The 21,356-nt window shown below is 38.7% G+C and overlaps 1 protein-coding gene across 2 annotated transcripts in view; it reads left to right on the top strand.

Moving 5' to 3' along the window:
• LOC150092029 (BPTF-associated chromatin complex component 1) overlaps positions 1-21,356 on the top strand; it is a 100,117-nt gene that overhangs the window by 39,819 nt on the left and 38,942 nt on the right. For both annotated transcript variants that reach the window (XM_090386673.1, XM_090386665.1), the window contains one exon: positions 10,640-10,797. In XM_090386673.1, the coding sequence (XP_090242799.1) occupies positions 10,640-10,797 (158 nt within the window). The remainder of the gene's footprint in view (positions 1-10,639; positions 10,798-21,356) is intronic.

Genomic DNA, 21,356 nt, shown 5'->3' with positions numbered 1-21,356 from the left:
CACTGTACATCTGAAAATTGCAACATATTGCTGTAGTTTCCAGAATCAACACACTGCCCTACCATTAATATCTGGACACCTATATATCTAAAAATAACCTCTATTTACAGGAAAACCAATAAAATGCCGAAACCTTGTTTGGCAAAGGATGCTAAGAAAAGCAGCAAGGATTTCTTTACTTATATAAACTCTGAAAGAAAGGGGATGAATCTGATTGGTCCACTTGATATTGATGGTTCGACTGTTGAAGACCTTGCTCAGATAACAAACAAACTGAATGAGTATTTTGCATCTACATTCAAACATGAGGAGTTATTAAGGTTTGAAAATGCCAGAAGGTTATCAAATTGTAGCAGGGTGCTTAATGATTTTGTAATCACTGGGAGCAAAGTGGAGGAGAAATTGTTGAAGGTAAACATAAGAAAGGCACCTGGGGTAGATGGAATATATCCAGTTATATTAAAGGAGGTGGCAAAGGAAGTAAGCAAACCCTTAGCCATAATTATGAGAGCATCCTTGGACTCAGGGGGGGGGTCCCCATGGACTGGAGATGTGCAAATGTATCCCCAATTCACAAAGGGTGACACAAGTAATTACAGACTAGTTGGTTTAACTTCTGTTCCAGGTAAAATAATGGAGTCACTGGTTAAAGATGCATTAAAGGATCATCTACACAAGACTGCAGCAATAATTCAGACACAGCATGGGTTTGTTAAGGGAAAGTCTTGTCTGACAAATTTGATAGGATATTATGATGTGGTTACAAAGGAACTGGATGCAAAAAATAATTTTGATATCATATACAGTCAGTCCTCGTATAACACGTGTTTACACTACACGAATTCGATCATACAAGATTTATAAATAGGGGAACGATATCTTATATAACATGAACCGAATTCGCTTATGCACGATTCGCCTTTGTTTTTACAAGAAATGGCAGTCGAACGCAGAATCACCCCAACTGAATGCAACACGATAGGAATGAAGAGAAGATTCTCTTCTCTTCATTCCTATCGTGAATCGAAAATTCTGAAAATGTATTTATGTTTTTTATATCAGTGAAGGGGAAACACATTTCACCATAAAAACCTAAAATTCCAGCTATCGGTATTATCGCAAATGCAATTAGATTGAGTTTACTACCAGTTTATAACAGATTCGACTAGCAGAAATGCAACTGGAAATTGTTTTTATTGTTTTATGGTAGTAATCCCTAGAAATGTGCTTTAGTAAAATGTGAGGTGTTAATAGTGTATCTCTGCCTTTACGGTGTTGTTTATTCAGTTGCTACACACACATGCGCAGCTTTGTTGATGTGCATCAAGCGTGCCTCCTCGTTTTGTAATTGTGCTTTATTCCCTAAAAATTAGTAAAGTACTTAAAAGGTGTGAAAAGGAAGCGTTCTGGTGAAGACACTGCAGATTCAGAGAGAAAAAGAAAAGCAATATTGATAAACAGAGGCGGACTGGGTCAAAAATTCTTACCCGGGAAAATTTATAGTGGCCTCATATTATGATTTATGGCCAAAATCGCACTGGTCTCCGGCCCATGAGGGTTTCCCCGATAAGGCTTTTGGCCAGTCCGCTTCTGTCGATAGAGAAAAAATATGAAATTGTGAAACACTTTGAGCGAAATGAAAGACCATGTGATATTGCACGTGCTACAGACCTAAATGAGGCAATGCCGGGAATTACAAAAAATTTAGAGAAAATAAAAACAACTTTCATAGCAGGAACATCTCAAAGTGTAATTAAAATCCATCAGATTAAGACACAAAGAATTGGAAGAGATGGAATGGCTGTCATCTGTTTGGATAGAAAATCAAACAAAAAACAAGTTTGCTTACGATAGAAGCAAAAGCATTAGCAATATTTTATTACGTAATAGTCGTAATAAAATACTTACGTATTTTATTACGATTATTTATCGTGTTTGGTAATGTTTTGGTTACAAATGTGTTCAATCTTGGGTGGTCGGCACCCAACCCTATTTTTCCCATAGGGCCTGTTGTTTATATTTCACGATTTTGCATTGCACGAGGGTTTCTAGGAACACGACTATCATGCTATACGAGGACTGATTGTACCTGGATTTCATGTAAGCTTTTGACACTGTTGCGCATGGAAGACTACTGTAAAAATTGGAGCAGAATGTTATTAAGGGTAATTTGCTACAATGGATAAAAGGATGGTTGAGTGGGAGAAGACAGAGAGTGGTAATCAATGGGTGCTGCTCTTCGTGGACTAATGTTATTAGTGGAGTCCCACAGGGTTCAGTGTTGGCTCCATTGTTGTTTTGTATATTTATCAATGATATTGATGAAGGTGTATCAGGCTTTGTGTCAAAGTTTGCAGATGATACAAAGGTTGGCAGGGTTGTTAATGACAGTAATGGCAGAGTGTTACTGTAACAGGAACTAGAAAATTTGGGCAGATGGGCTGAAAAGTGGCAACTGAAGTTTAACATTGACAAATGCAAAGTACTGCATATGGGTAGAAGTAGCCCCAGAGAAACGTACCAACCATGCTATACTAAACTTAAGGTAGTAGAAAATGAAAAAGACCTGGGAGTAATTGTGCAGTCAGATATGAATTTTTCTGAGCAATGCAGACATGCTGCCAGGGCAGGTCATGGGGTTTTGTCAATGATATACAGGAATTTTGCTAGCAGGGAAAAGGAGGTGATTGTCCCTCTGTATAAGGCAATAGTCATGCCACGTCTTGAGTACTGTGTACAGGTCTGGAGGCCTCATTTTAGGAAGGATGTAGATTTGCTTGAGCATGTACAAAGAAGCGCAACAAGATTGGTGAGGAATGAAGGGATCCTCTTACCAAGAGAGGCTTAAGTTCTGCAAATTGCAGTGGCTGGAGACTAGGCACCTGCACAGTGATCTGATTGAGGTGTATAAGTCCTTGAATGGGTTGAACACGCTGAATTCTGAATGGATTCATCCACTTGTTCAGATTATGAACCTGAGGGGGCATAAATTCAAATTAAGGAAAGACAGATGTAGAGTAGATGTGCGGAAATTTGTCTTTTAACCAGCGGGTGATTAATTGCTGGAACAAACTGCCATCTATCGTTGTGAAAGTTGATAGGTTAAATAAATTTAAGGAGGAACTGGACAAACATTTAGAGGGAATTGTTTTGTAAATTTTTTTTTTTTGTTTGGCTGATGATATTGATTTGATAAGGTTTAGTACTTTTAATCTAAAATCTCAAAGTTTATGAATAAAATTGCAGTGTGTAAGAGCTGATTTTATAATTTTAAAATAACGATTGGAGAGAGAGGGGGGGGGCTGCACTGAAGAAGAACATTAAGCTTCTTGCCAAACAACTTGCATTCTAAAAATATCAGAGACATCCATAAAACAGTCTTTACAGGTGTGGGTAACAGAGTAGGGAAATTAGGCATAATTCTGTGGGAGGGGATATCTGATTGGTTGTATAAGGAACTGGGTCAATAGGAGAAGCAAAATGAATGACCATGGAATTCTCTTATTGAAAAACACACACACACACAAACCAGATAACATCTCTCAATCATTGATAATCCCCACCAGCAGACACATTCAATTTAGACATAACTGTACGAACATTATTTGATGCAGAGAGTCAGAAAACCCAGCAGGCAGGAACCCCAGGAAAAAAATTTGGAAGAGTTCAGCCACCTTCTTAGTTGTAGACACACTAGAAGCTCTAGAAATCAATCCCAAGAAGCATATAGCTATTCCCCTGCTAAATAAAGGAAAGTGTTTTCTATATAAACATGATTTTTTATTATAAATATGCCTTACAAAGTAAGGCATATTTGTAATAAAAGTATTGTAATGAAAGTATTTGGTCCTTGAGGCTGTCACAGACATTTTTTCAGGAATGCCAAGCTGTGCTTCCCACCTGGGAGTCTAAAATGCTGATGGAACTGATATTTGGGTGACACTCAAGTGAAGTGGACCTAATTTCGGCAAATCCTGGTTGGTTTGTGACAGCCAGATCCTCTGCTTGCACCTTCATGATGGTGGGACTGTTAATAACCGTAGGTATAAGCAAGTTCTGAAATATGGCACCTAGCATGCTGGAGATGACCGCACATGTGTGAACCAATGTAAGCTGGGGTCGAGATGTTTCCCTCGCATCACACAGAGGAATGCAGCCCCTCTGTGTTACCAGGCAATACCAGGTGGGAGACAATTTTCATCAACCAGTGCAATACTGTAACAGAGATACTTTCCTGATTGCAGGCTTCATGTGGTGGAACCTATGTTTATCGTCTCCAAAGCAAAGTTCTGGCAACCCCCATCTCTTCCGTCATGTAGTATGATTGATGTCTTCGAGGTATAATGGACATCATGGTGAGATCCACTCTTCCTTACATTTCGCAGGCCATCTGCTAGATAGTCCACCAGACAGAACCTATTGGTAATTCTCTATGAGGCTTCAGTATCAGCTAGTGTACAATCCCAATGCCTCTACTCTGCCGGATAATGACTGGAGTGAGTCTGAGTACTGTGTATGCAGAGGACATTGTTAAGATCATGATATGTCAAGGAGCTGGGTATATTCTTACCACATTTACGCCATATTCAAAACTTTCTTTACTTCATACAACATGTCCTCACCACCTTTTTTTCTAAGTACAGTAAATCCCCGCTATTCGCGGGGGTTATGTTCCTGAGAAATGCCTCGAATACCGAAAACGCGAATACTGAGTTATGGCTCCCATAGTAATAAAGGGGATTCCGTTCCAAAGTATGAAATATATATGAAAAACTAGTCTAAAATTTTGTCTATGTATGTATTATATGTACCTTCATAATATGACTATGTACATAGACAGTACATAGTGAAATGCAAGCATATGGCATCAAAATGAAAATAAGAAACAATTTAATATTAAATGTAATATTTATTAGAAATTTCAAACAAATCTTTCAAACCAGCGTCTTTGCTAGCAAAAAAACTTATCCCGCCAGTGCTATCACCAGTTTCGCTAAAGTGTTGATAAAGGAGTTTTGCCTTTTCACGAATGATGAGTGAACTTAACGGAATTTTATTTTGAGTTCGGTCTTCTATCCACAGATTTAAAGCTTTTTTTTTTTCCATTTTTTCTAATTTAACATCACGAGTTACAGAGCAAATTTTTGAAGAAATTAGCATGTTTTCACGGAACTACGGCGGATTTTTCTTCCGATTTCTTGATTGATTGTACCGTTGACTCATTGATTTTCTCAATAACAGAAAGTGAGGAGACACTTTCACCATTAGAAATTTTATCTAATAACTCAATTTTATTCGCTAATCATCACCTTTGATCTTTTCACATTTCCCTTGTTATTCGTAGCCATATATTTGTACGGGTTAGAAAGAACTTGTCCACAATAAAGTCACTTTCTTCCATTAACACACTAGAAAAAGTCTGTTTTACACTGCAGAATGGTTGATTTATCACTTTTTTAAGCATATCAATTTATAAATTGATAAATTTATAAGCATATAAATTAAAAGCAAACGACGAAACCTTCCATGACAAGCACATAACACATACTGAACAAGGATTAGCGAGAAACATCCACCCTCGCGATTTTGTCACCCCTCTCCCCCCACCCACTGAGCGCTGTTTTGATCGGGAAAGATAATTTTAGCCACGCCCATGTTTTTTTATGGCGGAAAATGTTCACGGCACTTTAAAATTCACATTTTTTTAGGTTTCATTTTATAGTAAATCAGCGACTGCGAATATGCGAAACTGCGAATACAGATACCGCGAATAGCGGGGGTTTACTGTACACCATAAATTGTCAAACTAATAGAACAAAACTTATCTGTCAAAAGATCTAAACCTCCCAAACAATTCCTCGTTCATTCAACAAATATACATGGTCTGAATTCTAATCTCAGTGATGTCCATTTCCAATTACAGCCTGCCAAACCCCATTGTACTTTTTCTGACAGAATCCTAGTTATCGGTTGATTCACTGCTCATCTCAGTTGTCCGGATTATTCACTGCATTATTCCTTTTGCTTCAAAGGTGGTACTAGTATATACACCCCTTTCTGACATTCCCTGTCGCAGACTTGGTAATTTGGAATCTCCTCTTTTTGATCTTCTGTAGCTTAAAATCTCTCTAGCACATTCTGTCAAATTCACTAATTGCTTGGGACACTTTGACTTCCACTCTTTCAAACTTTACTTTCTCCAGTCCAGCTTTCCTAACAGTGAGGTAATTTTCCTTGGTGATTTTAATGTTCACAACTCTTGCTGGCTTCCATTTCTAGTCACACAGAACCAGCTGATCAAGGTGATGAGGTTTTTACAAATACTAATGACCTCACGCAGATTGTTCGTTTACCTACCAGAATACCAGACAATCCTAAGCACACAGCCAACACACTTGATCTTTTTGTTACAAATGACCATCCTAAGTACACAGTCAAGGTGAGTCTAGGCACCTCAGATCACAACTTGGTGATTGTCTCTTCTCCAATGGAGCCTCTCTCTCATGGCCATTCTCAACCTTGTGTTGTTTGGCAATACAAGAATGCAAAATGGGATGATCTCAAGATTTCTTTTCCTTGTTCGGATTACTGTTTCAAACCTTCTGATGTCAACGTTTCCTCAGATCGTGTCAGTGAAATTATTCTTGTAGAGATAAAATACTTTAATCCACACTCCACCTTAAAATCTTTAAATAAACCTTGGTTTTCCAATAAATGTGCTAAGGCAGTTGAAGATAAGAATGATACATATCACAGTCGCCTTGCATCCAAATCTCCAGGTTCATTTTCTGCTTGCAACAATTGTAAAGCAGTTGTTAATCAGTCCAAACTGGATTTTGAACAGGCTAAAAGTAGAAAACTTGTTCTTGTCCAAAGGTAGTAGAGCATTTTGGTGCCTTGCCAAAGCTATTGGCCACAACTTTTATCTATGTTGGAACAGTGTGGCATTGGAGGCAAATTGCCTCCAATGCCACACAGCATAAATTCAAATTGAGGAAAGATGTAGGGTAGATGTGCGGAAATTTGCCTTTAGCCAGCGGGTAGTTGGTTGGTGGAACAGACTTCTGTCTCTTGTTGTGGAAGTTGATAGCCTAAATAAATTTTAAGGCTCAGTTGGACAGGTATTTCGAATGAACGGAGGGGTGAAGTGGAAGGTTTTTTTTTTTTTTTTTTTTTTTGGCTGATGCTGCATAAGCTTGCTTTCTTGCATCATATGCCACTTCAGCCAAAGTGGCATATGATGCAACCTGCTAGCATCCTATTTTTCTTCCTACTCGTGTATCCCATTGCACTTATTTGTACTCTTTCTAAAGTAATGGAGAAATCAATTAAAATCCAACTCAAACTCTCTAGAAACCTTCCATTTGATCAATGATAACTTGTATGGATTATGTTGGTGTCGATCCACTAGTGAAATTCTGGCTTATGTTATCCATCTATGGACAAATTCAATGGAAAAGTTTGGTGTATCTCAAGCATTTGCTCTTGACATTTCGAAGGCTTTGGATCGTGTTTGCCAACTGTTTTTTGTAATTGGAAATCCAGTTTTCTCTCTGTGGGTAATGGTAGATGACTTTCTGTGTTCTAACTTCACTAATGCTAGTGTTGTTCAAGGTTATCTCTCCCAGTCTTTTCCTTTTGTATACAGTAATACCCCGACTTACGCTACCCCGACTTACGCGAACTCGGAGTTACGCGGTTCTTGATTTTTTCGTTTGGCAACGCTGCCGCCCACTATCTTCAAGGTCGTTTTTCATATGTTATCGATATCCGGTGCGACGGCGGAGATTGAGAGCGAAAGATGAACAAAATTAAACTTTGCTGCTTTTATGTTTTTTATATCAGTGAAGGGGAAACACATTTCACCATAATAACGTAAAAACCCACACATTTCCAGCTATCGGTATAATCGCAAATGCAATTAGATCGAGTTTACTACCAGTTTATAACAGATTTCACTAGCAGAAACGCAACTGGATTTTTATTGTTTTATGGTAGTAACCCCTAGAAATGTGAGGTGTTAATAGTGTATCTCTGCCTTTATGGTGTTGTTTATTCAGTTGCTACATGCGCGCAGCTTTGTTTATGCGTATCAAGCGTGCTCCTCGTTTTGTAATTGTGCTTTATTCCCTAAAAATGAGTAAAATACTTAATTAAAAGGTGTGAAAAGGAAGCGTCCTGGTGAAGACACTGCAGATTCAGAGAGAAAAAGAAAAGCAATTATCGATAAACAGAGGCGGACTGGGTCAAAAATTCCTACCCGGGAAAATTTATAATGGCCTCATACTATGGTTTATGGCCAAAATCACACTGGCCCACTGGGGTTTCCCTGGTAAGGCTTATGGCCAGTCCGCCTCTGTCGATAGAGAAAAAATATGAAATTGTGAAACGCTTTGAGCGAAATGAAAGACCATGTGATATTGCACGTGCTACAGGCCTAAATGAAGCAACGGCGAAAAGCACATGACAATTGCAAACTTGACAGGTTGAAAATTGAAAAGATCTCAATATCTCAATTGTAAAGGGCTTAAAAATTTTAGAAAACATAGACTCCAACGAAGAACGCGTTATAGCTACAAAGCAAGGAATAAAAAAATTATTAGCTTGCTACGAAGAAATTCTGCGTGAAAAAAAGGAACGCGCTGTGTCGTCAGACGAATTTGTTAGATTTTATGAAGCCATCGACATCGAAATAACTTTTTAACGTAAGTCATTTGTTTTTTTAATACATATTTTGTATTAATATGAATAAAGAACTGCAATTTTATTAATATTTTTCTTCTAAACTAGTGTTTTTGTTAGTCCTTGGTCCCAATTAAGCAAAATTTATATGTATTTATATGCAAAGTTGTACCCCGACTTACGCGAATTCGACTTACGCGATTTTCGTCGGACCCACCTATCGCGTAACTTCGGGGTATTACTGTATTAATAACTTTCCATTGAACAGAAATCCAGTCCATAGTTTTGCTGATAATAGCATGTTGAATTCCAACTTCCAGTTTGAGAAACCTTTCCCTGCACAAACAGCTTCAACTTCTCAAATTGCTCCTACAATTCCTTAAATGCTTATCTCCAGTGGGGCAAAGATAACTTAGTTTATTTCAATTCTTCTAGAATTCAGTCCTGTCACATATCTTACATAAAAGGATTCTTCTTCTATGGCTATCTTCTACGGCATTCTGATTTCTAGGCGAAATCGTATATCTCTATTTGGTATTACTTCTAATCTGTCTTGGCTTAACTACATTACAAATATTGCTTCCTCTGCATCTAAAAAACTGGATTTTTTTCTCTTCCACTCTCAGTGTTAGATTTCTTCCAAACAGCTGTTCACTCTGTAACAATTGCAAAACTGCCATACTATGGAATATTGTTCCCACATCTGGGGTGCCATCCCCAAAACTTCACTGGCTTCTAGATTACATTCAAAAGAAAGCAGTTAGGTTAATTTATGATTTATTTCTAACAGAGTCTCTCCACTCTGTCTCATAGGCATTCTGTTTCTGCTGCATGCCTTTACTATTAATACTTCCATGGGCACTGTTCTTCTGAACTGTCTTCTATAATTCCCTCTCTGGTGCAAACGTGCTGCAACTAGTCAGAATCCTTTTACTATACAACTTCAAACTCACAAAACCAGGTTTTCTTCTTCCTCATTTATTCATTCAACTTCTGTTTTATGGAACAACCTCCCTTCATACATATATAAATACAGAAATTCAAGTCTAGTGTCAACACAAACAGCATCTTCTTTCATCTTCTTAACCTTCATTCCATTCACAGTACTAAATACTGTAGGTTCTAATTCCTCTCATGCTTGGGGTTCTCATAAAAAAGAAGAAAGAAAAGAAGGAACAATATATTGTGGGTATATAAAGTACAAATGTGTTCAAATAAATAAGTCTAGATACATGAAACAATTAACTTTGTGGGACATGTTTAAAAAAAAAAATTATAGCCTGTAAAAAAGTGATAATTCTTGCTCTCATTGTTCAATATCTATAATCACTTATGTACAGACTTTTGTTATATAGTTATATTGCATATTGGAAGGCACCTGCAAACATTAAAATTTGTATTTTGTAACACTTTTTAGATACTTTGAATCTTAGTACATTGTTTTTAAATTATTTATTTCCATTGTGTTTTAATTTCTGTTGCTAAGTGCCTGAAATCCAGAAGCCCTTTTGTTTGTAAATATTATTAATTAAATGTATTAATTCACATCTTTCTAATCCCAAGTGCATGTCGTAATTGATGTTTAGGATTTTATACTCTGTGTTTAAGTCAACTTGAAAACTTTAGACAATGTTTTAGTGCTTCAAATATCAACTTATATGGCAGGATGTATGGTATAAAAAGGATTGCTACATAAAGACATGCTTTTTGGCTATTTATTATTGTCTATAAGTTTTAGGAGAAAACTTGTATGTTGACACCCATTTTATTAATTTTTCTCATTTTATTCTAATTAATGTATTGTGATAATTCTCTATGTTAGGTTTCTGAACTTTTTTTCATCTTTCTAAAGTTATAACATTGTCATGCAAAGTGTTCTGAATTAAGATTTATGTTACTTATCAGAATTAACAAACAATACTAGTAGCAGTCTCCTAAAATTTATATTTCCTCTTAGTACTCAGATAAAAAACAGTATGAAGAGAAAATCATTTGAAGACGCTGGAATTCCTTTGAAAAAACAGCATGTTGTAACAATAAAGACACCTGTGCAAGAAACTGCACGCTCTATAGCAGCAAGTATTATGTCGCAATCTTCAAGTGCAAAGAATGCAGGTAGATAGATAGATATATATGTGTTAAAGTGAAATTGTCTTTATATTTTATCATTCTTACAAATAATTATATTTTAAATAATAGATAGGCACACCATAGGTGAAATGTAATAATTTGTGTGTATGAGAGACAGAATCATTTACTTTGATGAAAAACTTGTTCTCCAGATGATATTACTGAATGAAGAATTGGCAGAGCAGTTAAGTTAAAAGTAAAATTAAATAATACTTAACTTAAAGCATCCAAAAACCCTGTTGGTAGCTTTGTAATAAGGAATAAAAGCAGGACTATCAATGATGGCCCTGCTTTTATTCTTCAGTTGATCAAACGGAGAGGTACATGATGGTTATAGACTTTCCCATTTGTAAATATTAATAATAATTAGAGTGGGCCAGTAAATCAGATTGTCTTATAATGAGTGATTTTAACTTCAGAGATATTGACTGGAACTTGTGGGTCGGTCACTCGCACACACACAATCAAGGCTTTTGTGGATTTATTGGATGATTGTATTCTTCAGCAGTATGTTCGAGAAGCAACCATAGGAAGTAATACTCTTGATATGATTATCAACAGTGATTCTTCATGCATTAAGAATCTTCAGATAAAGGAATCACTGGGTGGCAGTGATCACAATGTGCTGATGTGGGATATATTCAAAGAGGTAATACCATCAGGAGTAAAGGGAAGGGTTTTTGCTTTCATAAAGGTGACTACAGTGGTCTCGGACAGTTTTTAAATTCTATACAGTGGAACCAACTGATGATGTTACATCATCAGTTGGTTCCACTGGAATTTTAATTTTCTAGGCTTTTCATACCAACTAAGAAATATTGTTCAAGATTTAGGTCTAAATGTATTTGAAATGAACTAATCAGACTCATGGTAGAAAAGAAAAAAGCAATGGATGCATATAAACTATCAAGTGACATAGAAGCCTATGATAGATATAAGCTGGTCTGTAATCAAGTCACAAGGGAGGTTAGACAGGAAATGGCACATTATGAGTAATCCTTGGCAAATGATGCAAAGAAAGGCGCTTCCGTAGCCAGGTGGGAAGGAGCAGCAGTGCGTCGCACACGCTTCTTGATTAGACCGGGGTTCGAGCCCGTCACCACCAAATACGGAGGATGCGTAAAGGTCAAGGAATGACCACCGCATATCCCGGAGCAATATGGCCTTAGTTGCTAATGCTCCTAAAAACCAACCAAACAAACAACAACAAACAACGATGCAAAGAAAAACAGAAAAGAGTTCTTTACTTATGTAAACTATAGAAGGAAGGGGATGAATCAGATTGTTCCACTTGATATCGGCGGTTCGGCTGTTAATGATCCTACTCGGTAGCTGACAAACTGAGTGAGTATTTTGCATCTATATTCACGTTTGAGGAGAATTCTGGGTGGGGAATGATGGAAGTTTATCAAACTGTAACAGGGAGCTAAATGATTTTGTAATAACTGAGAGCAAAGTGGAGGAGAAATTGTTAAAGTTAAACATAAAAAAAGCACCTGGAGTGGATGGGATCTATCCAGTTATATTAAAGCAGGCAGCAAAGGAAGTAATCAAACCGTTAGCCATAATTATGAGGGCATTCACAGACTCAAGGGAGGTTCCCATGGACTAGAGTTGTGCAAATGTGTCCCCAATTCACAAAGGGGGATCAAATGGTGACACGAGTAATTATAGACCTGTTAGTTTCACTTCTGTTCAGGGGAAATTAATGGAGGCACTGGTTAAAGAAGCACTGCAGCATTGTTTAGACAAGACTGCATTTATTTATAGTTGAGACAGCATGGGTTTGTTAAGGGGAGGTCTTGTCTGACCAATTTGATTGGATACTATGATATGGTCACAAGGAACTGAATGCAAAAAATAATTTTGATACCCTATACTTGAATTTTAGGAAAGCTTTTGATACAATTGCACATGGAACACTACTGCACAAATTGGAGCAGTATGACATTAAGGGCAAATTGCTGCTATGGATAAAGGAATGGTTGAGCGGGAGAAGACAGAGTGGTAATCAGTGGACAATGCTCTTTGTGGATAATGTTATTAGTTGAGTCCCCCTAGGTTTGGTGTTGGGTCAGTTGTTTTTTTTTTTTTTTTTTTGCATTTATTTAATGATATTGATAGTGTATCAGTCATGATGTCCAAGTTTGTATATGATAAGAAGGTTGGCAGGGTTGTTAGTGACACTGTTATTAAGGTTTGAAAATGGCAGAAGGTTATCAAATTGTAGCACGATACTTAATGATTTTTTAATAACTGAGAGCAAAGTGGAGGAGAAATTGTTGAAGTTAAACATAAGAAAAGCACCTGGGGTGGATGGGATCTATCCAGTTATATTAAAGGAGGCGGCAAAGCAACTAAGCAAACCCTTAGCCATAATTATGAGAGCATCCTTGGACTCAGGGGAGGTTCCCATGGACTGGAGATGTGCAAATGTATCCCCAGTTCACAAAGGGAGATCGAAGGGGAACACAAATAATTACAGACCAGTTAGTTTAACTTCTGTTCCGGGTAAAATAATGGAGTCACTGGTTAAAGATGCATTGCAGGATCATCTAGACAAGACTGCAGCAATAATTCAGATGCAGCATGGGTTTGTTAAGGGAAAGTCTTGTCTGACAAATTTGATAGGATATTATATTACAAGGGAACTGGATGCAAAAAATAATTTTGATATCATATATTTGGATTTCAGGAAAGCTTTTGACACTGTTGCGCATGGAAGACTACTGTAAAAATTGTAGCAGAATGGTATTAACGGTAAGTTGCTACAATGGATAAAAGGATGGTTAAGTGGGAGAAGACAGAGGTTGGTAATCAATGGGTGCTACTCTTCGTGGACTAATGTTATTAGTGGAGTCCCACAGGGTTCGGTGTTGGGTCCACTGTTGTTTTGTATATTTATCAATGATATTGATGAAGGTATATCAGGCTTAATGTCGAAGTTTGCAGATGATACAAAGGTTGGCAGGGTTGTTAATGACAGCAGTGGCAGTGTGCTACTGCAACAGGATCTAGATAATTTGGGCAGATGGGCTAAGAAGTGGCAACTGAAGTTTAACCTTGACAAATGCAAAGTACTGCATATGGGTAGAAGTAACCCCAGTGAAACGTACCAACTGTGTGGTACTACACTTAAGGTGGTAGAGAATGAAAAAGACTTGGGAGTGATTGTGCAGTCAGATATGAAGTTTTCTGAGCAATGCAGACATGCTGCCAGGGCAGGTCATGGGGTTTTGTCAATGATACATAGGAATTTTGCTAGCAGGGAAAAGGAGGTGATTGTCCCTCTGCATAAAGCAATGGTCAGGCCACACCTTGAGTACTGCGTACAGGTCTGGAGGCTTCATTTTAGGAAGGATGTAGATTTGCTTGAGTGTGTACAGAGAAAGGTGAGGCGAATGAAGGGATCCTCTTACCAAGAGAGGCCTAAGTTCTGCGAATTGCAGTGGCTTGAGACTAGGCACCTGTGCGGTGATCTGTTTGAGGTGTATAAGGCCTTGAATGGGTTGAGCACGCTGAATTCTGATGGGATCCTTCCATTTGTTCAGATTATGAACCTAAGGGGGCATAAATTGAAATTAAGAAAGGACAGATGCAGAAAAGATGTGCGGAAATTTGCCTTTAGCCAGCGGGTCATTAATTGCTGGAACAAACTTCCATCTATCGTTGTGGAAGTTGATAGGTTGAATAAATTTAAGGAGGAACTGGACAGGCATTTGGAGGGAATGGTGTTTTTTTTTTTTTTTTTTTTTGGCTGATGCTGCATAAGCTCATACACTTGCTTTCTTGCATCACATGCTACTACTACTACTACTACTACATTCTTATCAAAACTAAAGAACTAAAATAGTCTTGAGCAGAACACATAGCTCGAAGACATGATGACAGATGGACTAAGAAAATAACAGGATGGTACCCAAGAGGAGCTAGAAGAAAACCTGAAAGACAACGACAGAGATGGATAGATGAAATTCATGCATTTGTGGGTAGTAAATGGATGGCCATTGCACAAAACAGAAGGAACTGGAAAGTTGCTGGAGAAGCCTTCATCCTGCAGTGGATTAAAAATGGCTGATGATGATGACCTAGAATAAAATAAATAAATCGATATCTGCCTGCACATTAATATTTTTCCTATTGTCTCTACAATAGCAAACAATATTTAAAGAAAATTTTAAATGTTATAAGAAAAGTAATTTAAACTAAACAAGAAACTGATAAAACATGCCTTTGCAGATGCAAATGTCTGATTTGAAATAAACTAAAATGAAACAGAGTAGTCACTTAATTGTTTGTTAAGGTTGTTCTAGTATGCTTTCCTCTTTGTTAATAATTACTTTAAATATGTGGACAAAGTGTGTATTGTAATATTTTTAATTTGAAGCCCCAATTTTTTTATATATAAACAATTAAGTGCATTTTGTCATCCATGTACAGTGAAACTTCTCCTAACGGACACCTCTCTTTAACGGACATCTCTCTACAACGGACATTTTCAAATTTCCCAACTCACCTCCATTGGTTTTAACGTGTTTTCAGCTTCTGTCTAGCGGACATTCTCTGTAACAGACGCGGACAGGCAATCTGCACTGTTTCGTTTAGATTAGCACTTAATTTGATCTCCCCATAACGGACTGCGGGAGAGCTCACGGCCCTTTTTCTAGGAACTTTTCTTCCACGTATTGCCTAAATCGTGTGTTTGTTTTCTATTTCCGATTCTCTGAATTTTATCAAGGTTTACGTCGCGGTTGTAAACCCTTTTTCAAGAATTTTTAAGGCACATGTAAAACTTCTGATGAATTCGGTGTGTGCAGGGGGCGGTGTGAATTTGGTCGCCTTTCGTCTTTTGGTTTCAGTTTTCAGTTTTGTTCAGTGTCATGTGAAGTGCACAATGTCTTCTTGTAAACATTTAACTTTAAAAGATAGTCGAACTCATTAATGCGTATGATTGGCAAAAAAATAGTGTTCGCAATCTCGCTGCAAAATTCAAAATCGGGAAGACGCAGGTAAGTGACATCCTAAAAGAAAAAAAAAATGAACTGCTCAAACAATTTTGGCAACACGGAAATGATCACGTTCAAAAATCATTCCCGAAAACTGTTGGACTTCAAATTGACAATGTTACATATGACTGGTTTTGTCGCGCACGTGCTAAAAAAGTTCCCATTAATGGGCCTATTATTAGGGAAAAGGCTTTGGAGGTTGCGAAATCTATGGGAGTAAATGAGTTCAAAGCTTCTGTGGGATGGCTAGACAAGTTCAAAACTCGGCATAAAATTTCTTGGAAAACCGTAAGTGGTGAAGGTGGATCTGTTGATACTGGGGTATGTCGTGATTTTGAAGCTGAGGATATTTACAACTGTGACAAAACAGGGTTGTTTTTTAAAGCTCTTCCTGAAAAAACAATGAGTCTAAAAAACGAAAAGTGGCAGGGCGGAAAAATTTCTAAGGAACGCTTGACTGTACTATTGTGTACAAATATGCTGGGAGACTTTGAACAACCTCTTGTTATAGGAAAACCAGAAAATCCTCGTTTCAAGGGCATAAAGTTGAATCTTTTGAATGTTGACTGGAAGTCTAATAAAAAAGCATGGATGACACGAGATATCATGAGCGAATGGATAAGTCACTTTAACCAAAACATGATTCGTCAAAACAGAAAAATTATTCTTTTCATGGATAATGCAGGATCTCACCCGCACATTGAATTGTCCAACATTCAAACCGTTTTTCTGCCACCAAACACATCTGCAGAGTGTCAGCCCTTGGATCAAGGGATAATAAAAAATTTTAAACTTCACTACAGAAAACGTGTTTTAAGACATCTCATTGCAAACATGAACGATGTAACATGTGCGAGTGACCTTGCAAAGAAAATCAGCATCCTAGATGCGATTCAATGGATTTCCTCTTCAGTAAACGCAATTAGAAAACAAACTGTCGTGAACTGTTTTGTAAAGTCTGGCTTCTGAAACGCAAAAATTGAAGTTGTGAACAGCAATGTGGAGCACCAAGAAGAACAAGAACTTCAACATCTATTGATAATGTACGATACTTCCGCTACAAGTGACCCTGGCTACAAAGATATAGACTCGAACCTCACTACAGAAGATGGTGCTCTAGATATCAACGACATTATCATCGATATTTTTCAAGAAGTTCCTCATGAGGATGAAGAAATGGAAGGAGGTCATTCTGTCGAAGAACATATTAACAATGAACCACCGATGAAAATAGAAGAAGTGCTCATACAAATCAATTGTTTAAAAATGTTTTTTGCCGCTGAAGAAGGTACTGAAGGACTTTCGATGGTTTCTTCACTCCAAACAAATATTGAAAACAAAATTATCAGCCGGAAGAAGGTGCAGAAGAAAATAAGTGATTACTGTATGTATTTTTCTTAAGATAAAGTCATAATATGCATAGCACAATTGTATGTATATTATTTACAAAAATATTGTGCAAAATCTGTATATAATTTAATTTAATTTAATTTTACATTAAACGTTTAACGATTTTTCTTTCTTTTTTTTTTTTTTTTTCTTCCTCAGACTTCTTGTTAGCGGACACTTCTCTCTAACGGACAGATTTTCGTTCCCCAAGGCTGTCCGTTAAAGGGAAGTTTCACTGTATATGTTATAAGAATGAGACACTGTCCTGCATTTCAATTTTATAATTTGAATATTATAACTAACTAGCTTGTATAAGCTTACAGTTATAAAATAAAACAAATGTACTAATTAAAAAATTGTGATAACTAATAGTAAAAATAAAAATAGCAGTAATTTGAAAATTAGTTTTGAAAGATCATGTTTCAAACTATCCTCCAGCACTTCAACTGCAGCAGAGGGAAATATAGGGTATTTACAAAAGAATCACAAATATTTGTTCCTTAATAACTTTATTATTATAGAAGATGAAACAACAAAATTTACAGTAAAGTTAGTCACTTTATAGAGTTTCTCTGCCAAAATTTAATCCAATACTTCAACAAGCATCCCATGTGTAATTTGCAAAATGTGTAAGTGGAAACTTTGCTGCACGAAAGTCACAGAATGGAGCTCTGCAGACCACCAAATACATCTTGCTTTTTATTGAACGATCTGCATTTCACACATGACTCCAATGTTGTTAACACATCTTATATGAGAAAATAAGTTACCAAACAACTTGTATCTGAAAAATGCAGAAATGATTAAGGAATGAATTTTTGAATTTTAAGGAAATTAGTAAATCAAGTATAATTAATTAGTATATAGTATAACTATTTGGACCAAGATAGACTTTTGAACATAGATTCTTACTGCCATAAAAACTCCATGCATCTTTCTTTTTCATTTTAAGACCAAGGAGATCTACTTTAGCACACTCACTGTATGTGATGCATATAAGTATCAAATGGCACTACAAGTGGTGTAAGGTGTATTTAGTGTCAGACGGCACCAGGCGTTTCCCCCATCTCCGTGTTGCTTTCATTGTGGGTGTACCAGTTCACTGGGAAATGCCAGAGATTTAAAAGTGTGTGGGCTTTGTATCTGTATGATGTCGTGTACCGTTGTTCATCTGGTCGTTTAGCCGCTGGACCCCTGCTGAGGCCCAACGTTGCCCCACCTTCACCCCGTGGAGGCAGACCAGGAACCCAGTAGTTTTAGTTTTACTCTGGCAGGTCCTGCCACCTAATTTCCTGAGATTTCAGAGGCTAGGACCTAAAAAAAAAAAAAAAAAAAACGCGCGTACTCTTTTATATGCACGTGCGTACAGACAGATACATATATCCATCATCGTCGGTTTGATGATCGTTAGGTGAGGGGGATAATGCTTGCATAATAAAGGCCAAAAGAATGGGCAAACGGGAATTTTGACACAATTAAGTTTTTGTGTGTGGGACATTCGCTAGCATAAAGATAGAGTGGGTGGGAGACTGAAGGCTGGGGGGTTAAGGCAGAAATATGGGGATGATAGAGTAGGCAACCCCAGAAGTCAGTGAGGCATGCCCATGCCTCACCAGGAGAAAGTAGGGGGCGCCGGGGCAACCGTCCCACCACCGGCGCAGGGGAGGGGGTGGAAAGGCACCAGGCAAAGGAGCCCGGTGCGATCGCCAACAAGCGTCTGCAGGAAAACTATACAATGACCCTGTTGGTGGTGTCCAATCTGGTGTCATGTCCGAGTTGTCATCCTTGGGACCTGGGTCCTGTCCATGTTAGTCTATTTTGGTATAGTTTGTTTCCTGAGTTTTCTAATTCTTGGGGGTGGGTCATTTCTGGTGTCCCAGTCCTAGCGAGCTGAAGAACAGATGTTCTTTGGTTATAATGGTAGTGGGTTGTGGGCTGCGGCCATTTGGTTTCTCCTCGTCCTCCTCCTCGTGAACAGTGCTTGGGCGTAATCCGAGAAGGCTTGATACTCCTCCTTCGTGTCTAGGAGGTGATGTTCTTGTCCCTGTGGTAAGTAGTGGATTCTAGTGAGTAAAACACCACGTAGGTCTTCATAGAGCCTGCAGTCATACATTAGGTGCTGCCAGCTCTCCAGCCCCCCGCAAGTGCAAGTTGGATCAACCTGAATCCCAAGTAGAGACAGTTTGGCATTAATAGCTCCGTGTCCAGTTAAGAGGTATGTTGCTTGTAGACCTGGGGAGAACCAGTTGGGTGAGGTTGGGTAGTTTTGTTCAATATTGGGTAGAAATTTCTTTGTGATCTCTCCCTTTTGAGAGTTGCTCCACCTTTCCTGCCATGCCTGCTGCAGGTGAGTTTGTATCCTCTTCTTTTCCACATTTCTGTTGCTGGTTAGGTCAATAGTGAACCCCCAGAAAAGTCTGTGGGGTGCCTTTGTCTAGGTAGTATAGTAGGCCGCGTTGTATGATTTCTAAGTCCAGCGGGAGAGTGCCTGCGAGCACTTGCAGGGCGTGGGTGCTCACCGTGCGGCAAGCGCGAGTGATGGTTAGGAGGATGTATCTGTGAATTTGGTCCGTGATACGTCTGTTTACTGCTGTTGTAGTTTTTTGAAACCATGCACCGGATGCGTAGGTGACGATCGGAGTGAAGATAGCTTTGTAGAACAGTTTCAGGACTCGCTTTTTTAAGCCCCATTCTTTACGCGTGACCCTGGCAACCATGGCTGCATAGCGTCTTATTTTTTTACGGAGATATTTCAGATGGTCCTGAAATGACAGGTTTTGGTCCAATATCACGCCTAGGTATTTCAGTTGGTTGGAGAATTTGATTGTTTCCTGCCCAATTTTTATTTGCGGAGGCCGCTTAAGATCAAGGCGTCCCTTTTGTAGGATGGAGTTTGTTTTTGTGGAGGATATTTTGAGTTGATTTCGGTTTGCCCATTCTTGGAGAGTGGTCAGGGCCCGATTTGCGAGGACCTCTAACGCAGCTCTTGAGTTTGCCTGTATCGTCAGAATGAGGTTGTCCGCAAATGCCTGAGATTGTACTTCATTGAGATCGATGTTAAGAAAGGTGTCCAAGACAATATTCCACAGTTGTGGGCCAAGGACCGAACCTTGAGGGCAGCCCCGATGGACATGCCTGGAGAGTGTGCCATAGGGGGCGGTGACTTTGATGGTTCTGTTGCTTAGGTAACTTTTGATGGTGTTATAGAGGTTTTCTGGCATGTTGGCTTCGCGCAACCTCGCCAGGACGCTCGGCCACCAAAGTGAGTCGAACACCCCAGCGAAGTCCACGGCTATCACTAGGAAGTACTTTGTATTACATCTGTTTACCTTGGTCAGGAGGTGAGTTAAGGCATCCATGGCAGAGGTTCCCCGTCTGAAGCCGAATTGGTTTGCTGAGGCCAGGCCTGCCTCATCATAGTAATGTTCGATCCGTGTGTAAAGTAGTCGTTCAAATAGCTTACTGATAACTGTCAAAAGTGCAATGGGCCGGTAGGAGTCTGGAAGGTGTGGTGGCTTTGTTGGATTCTTTAGGATGAGTTTAACGTTTGCCATCTTCCAGGAATTCGGGAAGGTACCTTCTCTGAGACAGAGGTTATATAGGTTTAGTAGTAAGTTCGGAGTGTACTCTACCGTTTTTTTGATAATTTCGGGTTCTAGAAGGTCCGGTCCAGGGCATATATTTCCCTTTATTAGGTCTGCTGCATTGCTGATCTCTTCCATGGTGAAAGGGTGCTCTGTTGTTGCCGTTTGATGAGTCTCATTGGCCTGGCAAACTCGGCTGTGTTCTGTTGTCATTGTTTGTATCTCTGGATGAAAGGCAGCGTCAAGGATATTGTTGATGGTGTGTTCCCAAGTGATAGTCAAGTTTCCTTCAGGTGTTTTAGTGGCTTCAACTACTTCCCCTCTGTGAAGTTTGTTGGTGACGATCTTGTCTACAAGTCCACAAGGGTCCTTGTTTCCAGTGGTGGAGACCAGGCGCTCTCCCAAGATTGGTTTTTGCTTTCTCTAATTTGTGCTGTATAGGCGTTTCTCACCTCTTTGTAGCTCTGTCGTAGGGTTTCAATTTCCGCCATCGGCCAGGAGCGCCTGGCTCGCTGGAAGGCCTTTCTTCTTTCCTGTGCCTCCTTCCTGAGTCGCTGGAGGTTTT

The sequence above is a fragment of the Mastigoproctus giganteus genome, chromosome 1 (assembly GCF_048544385.1).
Source record: "Mastigoproctus giganteus isolate SK-2022 chromosome 1, ASM4854438v1, whole genome shotgun sequence".
Classification (NCBI taxonomy): domain Eukaryota; kingdom Metazoa; phylum Arthropoda; class Arachnida; order Uropygi; family Thelyphonidae; genus Mastigoproctus; species Mastigoproctus giganteus.
The sequence above is the reverse complement of the archived record's forward strand: the minus strand, read 5'-3'. Positions and strand labels throughout refer to the sequence as shown.